The sequence below is a fragment of the Falco cherrug genome, chromosome 2 (assembly GCF_023634085.1).
Source record: "Falco cherrug isolate bFalChe1 chromosome 2, bFalChe1.pri, whole genome shotgun sequence".
Taxonomy (NCBI): domain Eukaryota; kingdom Metazoa; phylum Chordata; class Aves; order Falconiformes; family Falconidae; genus Falco; species Falco cherrug.
In genome coordinates, this window is record NC_073698.1 from 77,302,609 (window position 1) to 77,321,499 (window position 18,891).

General features: G+C 37.1%; 1 protein-coding gene across 7 annotated transcripts in view; it reads left to right on the forward strand.

The window, feature by feature from the left end:
- The window catches only part of TTC3 (tetratricopeptide repeat domain 3), a 72,415-nt gene that overhangs the window by 10,588 nt on the left and 42,936 nt on the right, over positions 1-18,891 (forward strand). For 3 of the 7 annotated variants that reach the window (XM_055703236.1, XM_055703237.1, XM_027804434.2), the window contains exons 9-16: positions 544-638; positions 2,413-2,475; positions 5,669-5,723; positions 6,971-7,133; positions 7,268-7,316; positions 9,163-9,286; positions 12,547-12,601; positions 17,092-17,152. In XM_055703236.1, the coding sequence (XP_055559211.1) occupies positions 556-638; positions 2,413-2,475; positions 5,669-5,723; positions 6,971-7,133; positions 7,268-7,316; positions 9,163-9,286; positions 12,547-12,601; positions 17,092-17,152 (653 nt within the window). In that variant the 5' untranslated portion in view covers positions 544-555. The other 4 variants (XM_055703241.1, XM_055703239.1, XM_055703240.1 and 1 more) reach the window with 4 other exon arrangements.

Sequence of the window (18,891 nt, forward strand, 5' to 3'; positions counted from 1 at the left end):
CTCCCCAAAAAGCTCAAGGAAATGCAGTTAACACCGATACAAGATCGTTCAACTTGATCCTTTTAACACAGAAATAAGATGCTCTCATACTTTGCCATAGGTTCCTTTAGTGTAGGTGTTTGGGTTTTTTTTGTCTATGGGAGTGTGGTTAATTCCTCTGTCGTCCTTGCTACAGTTCCATAGTTGAGGGGCTACGTTGAGAGGCACTGAGTAGGGAACAGGTTGAGCGGTGCTGTAGTCAGCCTACTCAGCTATTTGACACGTGCTTGCTTTTGTTGACAGCTGTATTATGGAATCCAGGAGAGCTTCTACTTAGTCTTGCTTTTTAATTGTTCATTGTATTCTTGTCTGCATTTGCATTTGTACAATTTTAAGCATATTAATTGCAATGAATTAAAAGTATTAAATTACAACTAATAATACATATGTAACATTCTGGTTTTACAAGCATAAAAACGTAGCTGCTTCTTTTAGCTGTTTTCTTCTCGTTGCAAATGAGTTTGTTTACACTGGTTGCTGAATTGTTTTTTCTTGATTTCACAGAACAGTGAATTTATGAAACAGAAAGGAAATGAAGAATTTTCCCAAGGAGACTTTCATCGTGCTATAATGTCATATACTAAAGCCATAGAGTTTTGGTAAGAACTAAACTGGTTAACCAGATTGTGTTTATAATATGTGTTCAGAGTTATCCTGATTTTTGTATAGTTTTGCATGAGCCATTCTACTTAGAGGCCAAATGATACATCTTTTTTTTTTTTAAATGCTATGTAATACATCCTTTGCTCTATTTTATTTCTTGCTACTAGTGGTTGTTTGCGCTTTTACTGCCTCAGAAGTCCTGTTAGGGTTTAAAGCTGATCTAAAAGTGACTAACAGTAAGTATAGTAAACCTGAAAAGAAGGAAAGTTACTTGGTATGAGCAGCCACTTTTTGGTGTCATGCCTTCTGAATACTCTTCCAGCCTGACCAACAGTTGCAAATATTTATCATCTCAGCTGTGATGTGGAACAAGTGAACAAGAACAAGTATTTATTTTTAAATATCTGATTTTGGCAACTCTGTATGCAACAGTCTTAATTTCCTTTTGTAAACCTTGTTTAATTTCTTCCTAACAGTAATTTGCTGAAAGGCTTTGGAGACTTTCCTGGGCTCTATAAAGAGGCCAGGGAGACAGATTACATGAGCATTTATGCCATATGGATATAGAGCATTTGCCCCCTTCCTGTAGTCGACACTATGTCAACTAGTTACAGAACGCTGGTTTGGTGTAATCGCTGCTTGTGCTGTAGTCATGCAAATGCTGCTTTTACAAGTTCTGGTGTCTGTGAAATGTGGTGAAATTTATAAAGTACCATCCTTCATAAAAATTTGATTGTGCAAACTTTCATTTTTTCATTTTAAAGTCTGTAGCTTTGTAATTGTGCAGTTGAAAGGATTAGCATTTTGCTGATGTCTTTCGTCAGATTTTATGTCACATGGTAGGATACATTACAATCCCCAGTTCAAGCTGATTTCAGCGTCCTTGAAAAGTTGTGTAAGCTGACTTCAGTATCTGAGATGATGGAGCAGGCTAAGAAGGCTTTGCTCAAGCTAGATGATGGGGGTGAGGGAGGAGCGAGCAGAATTCAGTGAAAGAGCAAATGAAATCCCATGGCTTGGAAACAGGAAAGGAGGTCCAGGGGCTGTATAGCTGAGATGTTGTCACAGCTGTTCGTTAGACATTGTTCATCCTTAAGATCCTGCTGGAAGGTGAAGGATAGCTGAGTGATGTCTAGCAGGTAGGGAATCTTTCTTCACCTGCTCTGTCCACTGTCTTCCCTTTCTTGCTCTCCCAGTGTGAGCTGACTTTAAACTACATCATCACACTCGTTCTCTAACTAGCTGCATCCTCCACTGGCTTCCTTTCAAGCGGTTGCTGGATTGTATTTATCGGTTCTCGCCTCTCGTTCTCCATTAGGTAGGCTGGGGGTGATGCTTTAGCATTTTGTTTATATATTTTAATTTTTTTTTAAACGAAGCTGAGATTGTCAGGAGCATACTAGCCATACTTCTGACTGCCTGAGGCGTGCTTTAGTATGTTTTTCAGAGCCTAGTGAGTTGCAGAAGGAGTTTAAATCTCTCTCTCTCCCCTCTCCTCCCCCTGCCTCCAGCCCCAAGGCTGGGAGTGATCTGAATTGGTTGGAAGTTGCATTAATGGGCCCAAATCTTAGAAATCATTATATAATTAAACCTGATATTTTCAGTGACTTAACTTATAAATTAATGGGACTGTTCAAGGAAGCCTGTATGTAGTTGTTGGTACTAGATTGCTTGCAGACAATTATTGTGAAAACTTACTTTATATTTTTCCTTTTTAAGATTTTAAAAAGTAATCCACATTACTAACTCTTCATAATTCTTTTTTGTAAGCCCTGCAAACCATCTTCTGTATGGAAACAGAGCTCTTTGTTTAATTCTCACAAGGCAATACAAGTAAGTAACCCCTTGTTTATAATCTGTAATGTTGTGGTGATGTGCATTTAAGAATTGGTAATATAGTTAGAAAAACAGTATTTTTAAAACAAGTATATCGTAATTGTGATGTTACTACCTCAGAAAACTGATATTAAGAAAAATGAATATCGTTAGCTCTATCTTCTGGCAGTAGATAGTACCATTTAAAATTTTTATGTAAGGGGTTATACAACAGGAAAAAATCTCAGTACCAGTGAATGTTGTGATTTTTCTTAAGCCTCTTGAAGAAGAGATCAGCGTGGGTATGGGCGTTATTTTCCTTAAGCCAGTGTTAAGCTAAAAAAGTTGAGCAAGGTGGATGTATACCTTTTATGTAAAGCCAACCCAAGAATTTATTGTTAGTATAATTGAAGTCTTAAGGGTATGATTGTTATTAGTCCAGATCTAATTATTGGAATAAAAAGAAGTAATAACAGTGTAATTAGCATCACTGTCCACATGATTTTTAGTTTCGGCCCATTTTCTTGGTATTACGCTCACCCTTTGTCATGTTAAAGGGAATGTTTTTCCCAAACCCTTTATGTTTAAGTAGTCAATGTCCCAGGAAAGATGAGACCCAACCAGCCTGTCAGAGCTCACTACAGAGACTCTACTGGACAGCACACTGTATCGGAGGTTGATTTGACTGCCCTATTCAGGGATTCATGGTGATGTTAGCTGGGGAATGAAAACTCCATCTACACAAAGCAGATAAGCAGGCACTTCATTGTAGTGCTGGGTGCTAGGTGGAATCGCCACAAATCAAGCACACCCCATGCCAATTTCACTGTTACTTTTATACACAAAAATTGTAAGGTAATACACTCCCAGTTACAATGATTGGTTAGTGATTTCCGTGTGATTCTAATATCTGTTGTGTCATTCTCTTCTGTTACTACACTTGTGCAGAGGAAGGGTTTTCACCTGAGCAAGGATCTTCTTGACCTGTGGGTGTGTTTTTTAGTATTATAATGAAGGTAGTTCACTTCAGGACACCTTAAAAGTAAGTGTTATGCCAAGTTGGCTGGCTAGATACCTACTTTGCCAGGTTGTCCAATAACTCATCTTACATACAATAGAACTTAGGTGTTCTGGTTATGGTCTAGAGAGTAAGGACTAAGGCTAACATGGTCCAGAGAATAGGGACTTAAAGTAACACCAGCTCAGGTAACAAGCATCACAGCAAGCCATACATCATTGGTTAATAAGTGCTAATATAGTGCTAACATAGAGGCTAACTTCTTAAAATCAAGATGTTCCTATAACTAACTGTTTCACAAACAAACACAAAATATGGAAAGTTTCAGTAAAACTTAAGATAATTTGCAACAATGACAGATTCACTAGTCAAGTCAATTACTCAAGTTTCTGGAAATTCACACAAAACACATTTTATTTGAGAATTTTTATTATACAGATTCATGGCAGGTTAAGGTTAGTCATTGCCGTTGATAGTACACTGACTGTAAGAACAAGTATGAAATAGCATACACACAATCTAATAGCTAATAAAAGCCAGCTGGAGTTAATAATTAAGCACATATAGAGTATAGTTGTTACCCAATAGGCATCCTCATGGGAGAGAAGACAGGTTCAGCCCATCAACTGACCCCAGCAGTTACAGTGGAGTCTTCCCTAACTTCTCCCCTTCCTAATTCCTATATTATTTCTTCGCTTCTAGATGGAGCTTGAGTGACTCTACTCATACGTACTTTTGTTACTGATAGGTGTAGAATTCTCTCGTTTTACCTTTAAAGGTACAGTCAGTAAAAATACGAAGCACATGCTTAGTGAGGGGTGGCTGTACTTTCGAGGTGGGTAGCTTTGAGATGGATGTGTGCTTTAGTATTATAATGAGCAAAGTTCATCTGAGGAAAGTGATTTTGCCAAAGTTGCTGGCTCAACAGCTGACATTTTCACTTTTCTTCATTGGATGGCTACTAGGCAGTTTATCAGTACATGGTACCATCAAGTTCCCCTTCCTGTAGGGAGTACAACAGAGCCTGGCCATGGTATCTCCACTCTGCTCCACTCTCTGTTCAGTTCCTGTTAGTGTGTGCTAAGGTTGCAGGTTGTGTTGCCTGGGGAACTACCTGTGAGTAGATTCCATGCATTTCAGCTGCATTCCACCCTGGAAGAAGCAGCTGCAGTTTCACACTAATTTTTTTTTCAATGTTATAATATAACTTTAGTACTTCATCCACACCCCTCCACTATTTGTCTGGGTGGGTACTAAAGCTGGCACTTTTCTTGCTGTAGTAGTTGGGTTAGAGAGCTGTTGGCGTGCAGAGTCCTTCTCTGGGAGGAAAGTGATGTTCATGGTTTCTTCTTCCTCACTCTAGGATCCACTTGGGGTCACTCTTGTGTCTGCTAACATGCTGTTGCACCTTTGCTCTGTCTCTGTTGTCTACAGCACTCTGTTAACATCTGAATTTACTATACATAGTACATTTTACACGTATTTTTTCTTTGTTACACTTAGTCATATTTGTCCAGATTTGGCATGTCTTTAACTGATCGCTGGTGAATTGTTTATAGCCATGGGGTCTCCAGTCCCAAGCTGGTGCTCCATCTTTTGTCTTCTTCTGCCTGCACTCTTTTGCTGTGTTCTGTGTCTCCTTCAAGGCCTCTGCTGTCATATCTGGCTTGTATTTCTTTATGAGACATCATCATTCTTGGGTCATAAATACCTCATTCTGTATAGATGGCAGTAACAAGCAGTTACTTCACTTAAATCTATGGTTGTACCACACAAAGATGAACAAAAGTAGAACAAATTAGCCATAGACACCTGGTCAGTTAGAAGAATTATTGTCACAGTTAAACAAAGTAAACAAAAACTGAGGCAGGTGAAACTGCAGTTCACCCTGATCAAGACTGAGAAGCCTCAGTCCTGAGGTTTTACAGACTCAGTACTAAGCTTATGGCCTGCTATTGGTGGTGACAATAGTGTATTATAAATAAATATCTGATGGGTGAAATAATTGAGACTGTAACATTTTAATCCAGGTAAGTTTCAGCTAAGTATTATCCGACCATACCTTTACACAGGTGAATGAACTGTTCTTTTATTCACTTCATATTTTTATAGTGCCTTGTATGTCTGGTCTGTAGAGTTTTCTGAATTATAAATAGTAAATACCTCTTCTTCTTTTTCCCTTCCTTCTCTAAGGAGAGCCCTTGCTGATGGAAAGAGAGCCACTGTTTTGAAGCATGATTGGCCAAAGGTTAGTTTCATATACATTTCAAAATTGTCTTTTGTTGGTACTGCAAACCAACACAAGAATGCAAATCTTAATTACAGCTTTGACCCAGGTGGATGTGACATTCTTGTCTGCGTTTTAGCCCTGTAACAGTAAAATGAACACTGTACCTGGTAGTCTTAAGAATTCTGCTTCTGTCAGCCAACTAGAATGGAATCATTTAAGTTGGAAAAGATCTTTAAGATCATTGGGTCCAACTGTAAACCTAACGCATGGTTTGTTTGTATTTGTGTATTAGAAACATTATTTTGACATGCTTCTAAGTCTTGTTATGATGCCAAACCGGCACAGAGTAACTGCTCAAAGACAAATTTTGTCTTTAAGCAGCAAACGTATTTATTTTGTGTAACGTTGGGGAGCTAGTCGATTCACACCAGACAAACTAGCTCCCAAGTTTTCAGTGAAAAGTCAGGTAATTTGTACAGTTTTCATGAGAGTTACAACACCTTTACATTCATATCCATTTGATTTCTACACCTAATTATTCTATTCATAATAGGTGAGATCTAGGTGGAGTAAATCTTTCAACTTTCTTTGTTCAACAGTTTCCTGACTCATGGTCTCCTTATCTCGTTCAGGTCCCCACCTTATCTTTTCTAATTATTCAGAGTCCATTTCTTTACTTTAACATTGTCAGTGGAGCCTTTTCTTATTATTCAGAGTCCATTCCTTTCTCAACACAGAGCATCACCCAGAGCATTGTACCAAACTCATCCTAACTAACTTTTTTAAGACCTTGCTCTGTTTCAGTTACATGGTGTTCTTCATGTGTAAAGACAGAAGAAAACATTTATTACATTGTTGTGAGCAGCTATGTTATTGTAATGCTTTAAATAGAACATACATAGTCCTTACTATAAAAAAAAAGATCCTGACTAATGACCAACGTGTATTTCCCAATATTCTTCACCTAAAGAAGAATAAATTAGGGATAGTTACAAAACTGCAAATTAGTAGTTGAGATTAGGGGGAAAAAACACACTTTTTCAAAGCCAGAGGCTAGATTCTACTGCCAGTGAATTATCTTTCTGTTTGTGTGCCAAGTAGTTGAAAACTGATTATTCATCATTTGACCTGAAGCAGGTGGAGTAGATAAATTTTACATACTCAAAAGTTTTTACTTTATATTGTCTACTGCATCTGTTTCGGATATAAATTGTTTTCTTCTTTGTGTGAATGAATGCTTGAAATTCAAACTTGCATCTGTGTAGGGTCATTACCACTTCTGTAAGGCGCTGTCATTACTGGGGGAACATGAACTGGCTTTGGAAGCTAATGAGAGAGCTCAGGAACTATGCAAGAATATTCCTGGTGGACTTAAGGATCTTATTCAACAAAATTACAAGTTGAAGAAGACATTAGAAGAAATAAATGGTAACTTTTTCTGATTTCAAGATCTACATTGAATATAGCAAAATTCCCTCATTGGTAACTTTCCTATGAAAGTAGCTAATGCCTTTTTTTTTTTTTTTTCTCTCTTCCCCCCTCCCCCCCCTAATTTTCTATAGGTATTAAACAACACAAACAGAAACCAAAGAAGTCGCTTCTTGAGAAAAAGTAAGCAACTGTCAGGTTTGTTTTTTTAAAATTAGCAATGCTTTGTATAAGATTTCAGTAATACATAGCATAGATACTGCTTGAATTTTGTTGTCTATCAGTAAATAGAAGTGGAAGGAATAAACTTACCAGAACTGCTACCCAGAGTGCAGCCTAGGAGTAAAGAGGAGTTTTAGCAACTAAATAAGCTATCTTGAGTTATGTTCCATGTCCAAGCAATTTCACTCAGGCCTAAGTTTTATCCATGTTGGGAATAAAAGAAAACAGTTAGGTTTTCATGGTTTTTTTCCTCCCAATTTGAAGTACTTTACTGTTGAGGAAATTTGGTGCCTGCAAATCAGTGCAGTCACACCCACTTTTTTGTGTTAACTTTGCTATATAAAGTTTACTAGGAGATTAAGCTGATACGAGGAAATGTATGCGAGCAATTCGTTTTGGCAGTGTGTTTTGCTGACTGACTGGATACCAAGCAAAAATGGACCAAATCAAATGTAAAAAGAAATGTAGTTTTATTATGTTACAGTATAATAAAGGAGAATAGCATGCGGTATGATGAAAGGAAATGCACAATATGATAACAGATATAAGCAATGCGTTGTATCGTTGCTGCAAAGTGTTACAGTGATTAAGAAAAGGATACATCACCAATTACCACCTTAATAACATCATCCAGGCCCACACTTCTGCTGGGAAGCCCCATTACAGCCAGTGTCAGGAATCTTTTGGTAGCTGGGAAGCTTCTACACGGTGCATCCACTTGTAGGTGAGGCTTCTGGCCTAGTCCTGGAGCTTGCCTGCCTTAATATCTAGTGAAAACAAAACTAGCTTATGTAACTAGTGTATGCAAGCTTTTAAGTTTGTGCCAAGTGTAGGCGTACACTATCTCATGATCCATAAGGGCCACACACGCCAGGGATGTTGGCCACGCATCCAAGTGTGGTCGAGTTAACTGTCATGACACAGCTGCATGCATTATTTATTGTCTGGATGGTCCTGCTCACATCCTGCCTGTTCAGGGGGCCCAGAACAAGCACCACCTGTCAAATTTATTAAATGCAATTTAGAGTTGTCCTTGAGCTCACTATCCAAGTTAAACAATTCCTGGTTAAATACATGGTCAAAGACTTTTTCATAAGTTGTAATCAATCATTATTTAATAAACTTCCACCCACAATGGTAAAAAAGAATGCATATCCTAATTTGTAAGAACTTGGTTTTGCTACATCTGTTCTGTGCTTTTGCCACATCTGTTCTCTTTCGGCAAGGCGAAAGCACAGAGTAAGAAAGAATCCATGTTCACAAATTCAGCTAAGTTACAATATATGCTGTAACTTTCGTGTTAAACATTTTCTTGAAAGATCTTTTTGATTATTATTGGCCTGCTTGTAGTGATGTGATAACTGATACTCAGAAACAGTACACTAAGTAAACTACTAAACAGCTTTTTGTAAAACAGAAAATTCTGGAGGAGCTTAAATTTGTTTCCCTTCTATATTGCACTAATAAAATGTGGCCTGCAGCAAGACTGATTTTTTTTCATTAATTACCATTATTACTTTTTTAAAATAAATGTGCAGTAATTCAGTTCCTGTCCCTTTTATAGAAAACAGAGGGGGTTTTTTTGTTAAATTTTTGTATACCTTTGGATGTGCAATTTGAAGGTATAAAAAAATGGCTGTTTGATGAAACCCTTTAAATAAGATTATGCTGTTACACTTTTGTGAGGGGTAGACTTCTTGTATTTGTCTTTTATTTTTTCCCATGATACATGTATGGTACATGTCTTAAATGTGGGGAAAAGACATCAACGTTGGAAGAACTAGAGTTCTCTCTTTTTACATGTCAGAGACTGCAGTTCTTCAGAATCTCATTTAACAATCTCTCAAGAACAAAAAGAAATAGAAAAAGACAGAAAGAGAACACAGTCAGATCCTAAAGATCATCACTGTCATCAATACCGTGATACCAGGGTAAGTTACGCTACAGCTGGCATTACAAGACTAGCAGTGTGTTGGTTTTTATTGTTCTGGAATGTGTTATTTACTGGTGTGGCTGAATTTTTGCAGCCAGTGTGTTTTAATGTTTGTGGACTTTCTCAGCCAATTGCACTTTTCATGTAATACTGAACTACCAAATCTGTGTTCAGAACTCTGGGTTGAAAGGCGGTGGGAGGTGGTTGCTTGAATGAGAAGATGGGGGCTGTATGCTATAGGGAGGAGAGGAGTCTCTTCAGGCTTATAGAAAGGGAGACTGAAGACATGTCTGGTTTTGACTGTCCAGTCCTGCCTGTTAATGTGTTATATGTGTTATATATATATATATATAATATAAAACCATAATGTTAATGTCAGGTGTGGCCTTCCCTTTGGCTTTAGGAGAGGATTCAGTTAATGTGTACTGGTGTAATGGAGTTCAGTGGAAGATTCTTTAGCCAAAGTTAATTAATATACAGGTCTTTTGCTATACTGGAGCATTGTTTTGCACCGATATTGTGATGTTAAGGTATTTGTATGGTTATAGACCATTATTTTCATGCTCTGTAAACAGGTTTCTTTTATATGGGAAAAATGCTAGTTAAACGGTGTATTTATCTAGATTGTATTTAAAACTAGGGTTTTGTGGTTCTCAGATGTGCTTGGCTTGTGTATTTGAAAGAAGTGTAGTATAGTGCTAAAATGCAAGATGAACTTGTGTTATTTTAGTAACTCTTTAATTCTTGAGGTTCTTTCAATTGCAAAGACTGTTCATAAGCACAATTTTTCTACTAGGCTATTTTCATTAACTTAAAGAACCACTGCCAAAGATAGCAGCAAAAGTGGTTTTAGTGAAGCAAGATGATGTAGAAGTGAGGCTTAACAAAGTCTGATGGCAAAGTTCAATCTATTACTCTACTGCACAGAGGATATAATAACGAATCAAAGTTACCAGTGTAAAATCTTAATGCCCTGTGATACAAGGTTATGTACAATAGTGACCATACAAAGATCTGCAGTGGGTAAAGGGTCTCTCAGCCTTGAGGAGTAACCTTGAGCAGTGTCCCAGCTCAAGAGGAGATCACTGCCATACTACCAGCTACTTAGGAGGGAGAGCTCAAAAAAAGTTCATTCAGACTGTCATATTTGTTTAGTCAAATTATATAAGATGGAAGAGGTAAGCATGAGACTCCTTGTACGCACAACTTTGTTCCTTGACCAAATTAGTTTTGGAAGAACCATTTGCTATTTATGTGTTAATTGCATGATCAGTGTTGCAGTTTCCAAGCTCATATACATCAAAGCTTGTCATGCCACCCCGTCCGAGGCCGGGTTTTCAGAGAACAGGTTGAAGCTAGAGAAGTTCATGGCCTTGTCACAGCCTAGGCCTTTACTTACTTTAGAGCCTGAGCCAGACTACCACTAGTTTGATGAAGGAGTCAAATGCATCCATCACAGAAGCTTAATAGAGTAAACTTTGTTCTATGTTCATGGTTGACTTTTGTTCCTGAAAAATAATTAAACTAAGGATACATGTTAGTGAGGATCACCAAAGAAATCCACTAAAAAAGCCTCTAATTTTGTCTTTTAGAAGGTTATTTTGCTGTTAAAAGTGCAATGGCATGCTGTGTTGTCATGGTGTAACCGTGGTAGGCAGCACACCCCCATGCAGCTACTTGCTGGGTGGAAAAAATACCAAGTATAAAAGTGAGAAAACTTGTCTGTTGAGATAAAGACAGTTTAACAGGCAAAGAAAAGCTACACGTGCAAGCAAAGCAAAATAAGGAATTATTTCACTGCTTCCAGGCAGATGTTTAGCAATGTTCTGGAAAGCAAAGCTTTGTCATGTGTAATAGTTACTTGTGAAGACAGGTGCTGTAACTGAGAACTTTCTTCCTTTTCTCCTCCCCCGCCCCCCCCCCCCCCCCAGCTTTTATTGCTGTGCACATTGCCTGTGGTGTGGGACACCCCTTTGGTCAGTTGGGGTCAGCTGTCCTGGCTGTGTCCCCTCCCAGATTCTCATGCTGCTCGTAGCCTACTTGCCGGCAGGGTGGCACGTGAAACAAAAGGCCTTGATGCTGTGCAAGCACAGGTCAGCAGTACCTAAAATGTCCCTGTGTTACAAACACTGGTGTAATCGCAGATCTGAAACACAGCACCATACAAGCTGCTGTGAGGAGCTTTACCTCTATCCCAGCCAAAAACACTACATGTGTTTTTACTCCTTAAAAAACACACCGCCAAAAAAGGTGGGAAGTTGGGTGATTTTGTTGGTGCTTGCCTTGTTTTAGGTGGGTTTTGCTACTGAACGTCAGTGGAATTTCCCAGCTGTTGCTGTCATGGTACCTGGCTCATGGCCAGTATCACGGGGAGCCTGTAAAGCATTCTTGTACATAAATTTTCCTGAGTGGTTTGCTTTGCTAGACGAATGCAGACTGTGACAGTCCTGCTGTAACAGTGTGGAATTAAGAATTTAATTATCAACCTCGAGTGTGCTTACAGACAGTTCTTCTCTTTCACACTAATTTGTAATTTAAAGAAGCATTTGTGCCTCTTTCTGATTGTCTTCACCATTTATTGTAAAGTAACCAATAAATTGTTTGTTATAATTTACCCTATAAAGTATGTTATAAATAAGCTATATAATATGGAAAGTGAGATGATAAATAATGTGAATCTACTAGTAAGGTCAAACCAATTTAGCACACGTGAAAAAACCCTTTCAGGTTTCGGAGGGTGGAGCAGCAAAAAAAAGATTACTTGTTAGTGGGGAAAATGAAACCGATGTACAAGGGACAAAGGGAAGGAAATGAACGTTAGAACTTGTTGAAAAAGAAAGTGATTTACAGAATGCACAAGAAGTGCCTGAAGATTTTTGACTGCCTTACATAAAACTTCCCATCTGCTTTATACTACAAAAATCTTCGTAATGTATGTGTGTAAATTTATCTTCCTTTGGGATGAATATTACTGTGAAAAAGGTTAGTATTTGTCAGGCTAGTAGATAATGTAAATTGATATGAATTTGGAGGGGAAAAAAGTGTAAGTGTACAAATGCACTTTGAGTAATGAAATGGTTTTTCTTTAGGTATTGATTGGGGACATAATATACTGTAGTGTCATTGTGATTTCGATGTTTAAATGTTAGTGGTTTAGGTTTTTTTCTTTGTTTAAATTTAGTAAGTGATACCTTTTTGTTTTTTGTTTTTTTTGTTGTTGTTATCTGTGTAAAACTGAACTAATGTACTTGTCATTAGGTGACTGACATCCAAAGAACAGAAAGCAAAGGCTGGTCTCTGGAGTTTTCACCAAGTGAGTTCATTTTTGCTATTTGTCAAGTCCAAGTCAGTTCTTCCCTTGCTGTTGCCATTATTAATAAACAAAAGTGTATTTAGTGTCATTCTTAAGAGTAAACTATCATGTTTCACTTCTTGTCCTGTTAACATGCAGTTACTTAGAGACTTTTTCTCTCCTGCTTTTGTCTTACTTCCTTCATGCTTTTGTAATTTCAATCTACATGAATTCAAAATTGAAACTGGAACTAAAAAGTAGAACGCTGAGTCACATGCTAAAAATGCTTTCCCTCCTTCTGAGACAGGTACGGGATCTAAACTTGGAGAAGTCTGTGTGTAGTTTCAATATTCACAAATCATTTGTGATTACTAAAAGCTCCTTATAGATCCTTAAGAAAATAATACTGCAGTTAGAGAAGGAGGCCACAAAATATTTGTCAGAGTGGATTTTTAGCTAAAACTTAAGAGGTATAAGTTGGTATGATTGTCCCTTTTTTTTAATTGATAAAGAACCATTTTTTTCATAGAAAGAACTTCCGCTCCCAAAACTTTCACAGTGCCAGAGTTACTTTTCTCTGGTGAAAGTGCAAGCAGTTCTGATATTCAAAGTGAAATCTTTTCTTCAGTTTTGCTTGATTTTTTTTATCATCTACAGCTAAATCTGCTGTAATCGAGAAAGCATAAGCTATTTCCCTGACATTCAGAAATTTTTCTTATTAACTTTTGTATGGAGTACTCCTACTGAATATGGACCAGCTGCATGCTCACTTTGTATTCTAAAGTTGTGACCTCCAAGGCCTGTGGGCCCTGCTAGTCCTGACAGCGCAACGGTCTGAAGTCCTTGGTGCCCAGGTGCCTTGGGCTCTGCATACTTAATACTTGGCTGGATAGGTGCCAGAGTGCAGAGCACTTCAAAATTTGATTTTAGGAAACCAGTGAAGATGTATTACAAAATAGTATTTTAAAATGAGCAGTAGGAGATCTTGCTCTGGTGGACTTTGGACATAAGTGAGCATCTTGAAGAATTAAAGGATTTATTGAGAGGTGGAAAATGTGAGTAAGGCTGCAAAAAAAGTCAAGACCGATTTGTTGAAAAGATGTTATGTGGTAGGTAAAAAAAGCAGTGTTGAAGGAACTTAATGCAGAAACCACAAATCAGAGAAAGGTTTTAGAAAGGGGAAATCAAGCTCTGGAAGACAAAGCAGGTTTGAGGAACTATGTGTAGATTTGTGTGAAGGAGCAAAATGAAATGCGTGGAGGCCACAGAAATTTTGAATGAGTTTGAAGCAAGTGACAACTAAGTGAATCGAAACATTTTACTGAGCAAGAAGGTGTGGTTCAAATAGTAATGGAGTCTGACGACACCTTATAAAACAAAGCTTTATTGAGGCAGTGGAAGAGATGAGGACCAATGTGCCCACAAGGCGACCCACCCAATCACCAATAGCAAACACAGGACTGACTATTCGTGATGCTCTGGCTCCAGCGGGCTGCCAGGGACACTTGGTGTGCAGGTCACCTGGCAGCAAGACCAAATCATACAAATACCTTTTGAATGAGGGTGAGAGTCGTTCTGCCCCTTGGCTGCACTGATAATCGTGGGATTTGAGAGAATCGTACTTTACACGAATAACGTGGGCAGGATGCTGCCCTTGTTGGTTAGGGGGCAGGGTGCCAGCAGTCTGTCTGTGCTGCTGTGAAGGGGCAGGGTGTCAGAAGGATAGCTGATTTTTAGCGAGGTTGAGGAGGGAAGAGAGATAATGAAAGGCTGAATGTTGGGCAGCACTGAAAATTCTTCTAGGCTAGAGATCATAGGACTGTGAAATGTTGCGTTGAATGTAGTAATTTCAAAAAAGCCCATGCTGATTCCATGAGAATTTTTTTTGTTCTTCCTTCCTCCTTCTCCCCCCCCTCAAACTTATTATGTCGGTACTGATGTAGAAGAAAATATTTGATTTGGCTGTGATTTGAAAGGAGGAGTTACACTCTGAATGGCTAGCTGATACAAGTTTGCTGTGGGTGGGGAGGAATAGCTTGTTCTTAGCCTTTGTTCACTGAAAGGCTTAAGACTTGCAGGAGATTTCATGTAAAGTAACTTTATGCCACTATATCTTATCTTAAAGTTACTGTCTTTTTTAATTTCAGTTTTTGTCTGCATGTACTGTTTTTTTGAGCATGTGTACGTTTCTGTTAAATATCTTTGTTCACTCCTAACAAGAATGTCTAGCAAAAGCAATACTACTTCTACTAATATTTTAAAATGTTTGTGGGGTAAGTTAATAATGTTTGCTGTTGAAGTAATGTATCTCTTTAAGTGTTTTAATTATAATTCAGCAAGATTTGCTTGTTAATTTTATTTAAAAGTATTTTTAAAAAAAATCTGAAAGCAGTGTCTTTAAAGTTGGGTGGTATATGTGAGTAGTCATTTCTGTAGAAGATTTTTCAGAAATAATTTTTGTTGAATGGCTTTTAGCATTAGATCACTCAATGAAAAAATAGGGCTGATTAATTCTTTATTCTGATGGTGAGCAGGAAGGCTTGTATTCCTTTATCTTCGATAAGATTTTGTATTGAATGATAGATCGGTTTCTTAAGGGAAAGGAACCTATACAGTGAAGAAAAAGTAATATATCTGTATCTCTAAATGATTAAATAATGATATGCTTGAAGTGTTTTCGGGCTTTCAAAAGGTTTATTGTTTTCCATCACTTAAATGTGTCTCCTATGAGGAATTTGTGATGATTATTAGTGTAACTTCGGAGTTTTTAAAGTGTGTGAACTGTTTCAACAGACACATTGTGACAATTTCAAGAAATGGTTCATGAGATAATTCTGAACATGTTCAGTCTTCATGATACTTGATTTTTGTTCTGGTCAATTTAAATTTAATGTCATTAAGTAATATTTAATGAAAAACTACTTCTGGCACAAGGTGCAAAATGTGTATGCCTATGATTTACCTTGAGAAATGAGTACACGAGATATCTCACTGGCTTGAGTGGGATTACTCAAATGGGTAGATTTTGTATTTTTTCCTCAGTAATTTGTATCTAATTATAGAAAATACTTCTCAGTATCACAAAGTAAACATTTTAAAGCATAGATAGCTAATGAAACATATATAAATGTAATATTTATATATCTATAAATGTAATATCTCTTTTTTCTTTCAACTTTTAAGGTAGTTCAGCGTAAGCACAATAATAAATCAAGCAGTATTTAATGATTTAGGTAGCTGTACCTTATGTTTAGGTTCCAGTGCTCAAATACCTTGAATCCAGGTGCTGGACTGTATGTTGTCTGTGTGATTGTGTCCAATATTAGGAAGCCACAGTTGCCCCCTAAACTGCTTCTGGAAGTTTATAGCTGGAGCTATGCCCTCTTGGAACAGGTAGCTGAGGCAGAAGGCGACATTCCTATATGCCTTGTAAAATCCATTAGGTTTAACTAGCAAAAAAAAAAAAAAATCTGCTGCTCCACACACCTTCAGTTTACCATATGTAATAAGGAACATCTGTGATGTGATGCTCAGCAGCACTATAACTGAATGTGCCAGCTGCTTGTTTGTTCCTTACCAGTTCAGAAATGTTGTTTTTTCCTTGTTTGTCTAGTTGTCTGGTTACTAGAAGGCAGCTCTTCCGTACTGGATTTTGTCACTCTTGCTGTTCTAGTCATTAATACCTTGTGAAGTTTGAACTTTACAATTCTTGGTAGTCAAAAATTTCTTGACTTAGTCATGAGTATGCGCGTGCACATTCAGATGCCAATGTTATATTTTAATTGCACAGAAAATGGTTGAGAGATTATTTTGCAGTTAATGGCATACTTCCTGGTTTTGACCAATCACAATACAGTATTAAAACATGTTTTCTTCTTCTTTGTTACTAATGAATTTATTTACTTGGCTTGTAGAGCCCTGTAACTAACCAATGACAGTGTTAGTTCTCTGAAGTTATAAAGTGCATTGGTCAAGTTTTTTGGAGTTAGAAAAGAATCAGTATCACATGATAGATTTTTTTCTTGTCTTTGTGATAGTATTTCCACATCATCAAACATTTTTATTTTGTAATTTATATCAATCCAACTCATACGTTTACATTTCTGAGATTAACATGGGTTGAACTTAATTCCTTTAGCAGTGTACTTTTGAAGTGGCAGACTCCTGTACAATTTTCATACTGATTTCTTTTGCTTGGAGTCCACTTTAATGGTTGTTACAGTATTGTAGAGTCAGATCATATTCTACAGGATTTTAAGATTTTTCTGTTTATTTGAAGTGTCCTTTCCCCTTTATAGGGTTAATAAAATCCTATACTATTTAATAAAAATAATACTGAATTCATACTGTAACACTCAGAGGTGGATTACTGAAAAACTTTGATTGTGTTAGTTTTCCATATTGTAAATGTTTTAAGATACATGATTTAGAACTCACATTTTCTTTACAAATACACTTTTTTCTGTTACAGGTGGTGATCAGTTTGTTTGAAATACTTTTTCTCATTACAGGCCAAAGTCATCAAAACAAAGGAAGGCCAAAATCCAGTCCTGGTGACTCTGAAAAGACAAGGTAAGAAATTTTATTTATGTTTTAATTTATTTTGAGTTATTTTATGTAGCACTTAAAAATGAGTTAATGCAGCTTTGACTTGCTGCTTGCTCTTTACTAATTGCTTTGTTAACGTTGTTTACATACTCTTCAGGGTATAGTTCATGTTAAGATAGCTGATTAAAGTTCACAAAATTCCAGTTTTCATGAAAAGCCTGAGTTATTACTTGAAAACTAAATATTTTCCAACACTCAGTTGAATTTTAGTAAGTGAAGGCATAATTTTAATAACTGCTGTTTAGAAATTTTTGCCCCAAGGTAAGTCACATAGTATAGCTGTAACAAAAAAGTGCTTCCTTTACAACAAAAGATAATAGGAATCTTGTTCCAGTTGTTACATTCAGACTTACACCACGACATAACTCAGGCTCTGTCTTATCTTTAAGGCCCCTTTGTACTAGTTCTACTCAGTGTACCAAATAATTTTAAAACTTCTCTGAGACACTTCATACATTTACTAGGAAGAAGAACTTTGACTGCAAGGAAAGCATTGTAAGTCAGTCTCAGAACTGAATACTAGAAAAGAACTTTGGCTTAAGAGTCCTGTTAATCGTTCGTAGATTGGAATTTTTGCTTAAAACAGAAGCATATATAATTTTAAGTACCTTAATACTTCCTGTAGAACATGCTGAATGTAAATGAACGTTTGACGGTTTGAGGCCAAAATTAAATTAGTTGAAATAAAAAGTACTATAGATTTTATGGGCAAAAAGTTTTGCTTCCATCTGTTACAATGTTTAAAACAGATTTTAACAAAATAAATAATTATTTCCAGTGATATTGGGGCCAACATGCTCCAGACAGGTGGGAGGAAATTGCTGCATTTATGGGTGATTCCATATGCCAATGTATTTCCTCATCTAGTAGATAGTTAAGGAGTAAAGAACTGTTTCTGCTGACTTATTTGTAAGATGACTGAAGCAAATGATGACTTACTACATAAGGACATGTAGAAATAGAAGCTTTCAGTAACTTGAGCTGTGAAATAGGACAAATTAAGCTGACTGTACTTTCTTGCTTGTATGTTTCAGCTAGTGTTTTTAGTTGTGTTTAGGATGATTAAAAACAGATGAGGGGTACAGCAAAATAAGCTGTTTACATTGAAATAGAAAAGTTTTCATGAAGTGCTAATTTTTTAAGGCAGATTTCTCATGTAGAAGAGTCCAAACCTTTAGGAAACCTGGGAGCTGAACTGGATTGTCCCCAGTCCTCATCAAAGTATGACCACAAAACCTACCATCTTTTAATCTCTATTTACAATACTTCCTCCCCCAACTCTGTTTTGAATACCGCTGTATCTAGGATATTTGAAACTTAGTCATAAGAGAGGTTATTTATGTTATTTAACTGGGTTGCTGTTGACTTCTTTATCCTTCCATTTGAAGAGAGGAGGGAAACATTAGAATTCACAATGGGAACAAATCCTCTTTAATGTAACTAAACCATCTACACAATTGCTTCTCTCAAGGCAAAGTTTGTTAGACCTACAAAAAACATGATGTATCTCAAGAAGTGAGATGCATGATCACTTACAATCTTGCCTCCATCTCTGTAATTAGCGGGTTTGCTTCTAAAAATCTAGGGCATCCTCTGACACTGCAAAGAATTTATCTCAGATGAGCATTTGATGCCTTTGAACGTGGGACAGAACTGCATGTGTATTAGCAAAAGACTATATAGAAGTATTAAGCCTTGGCTAG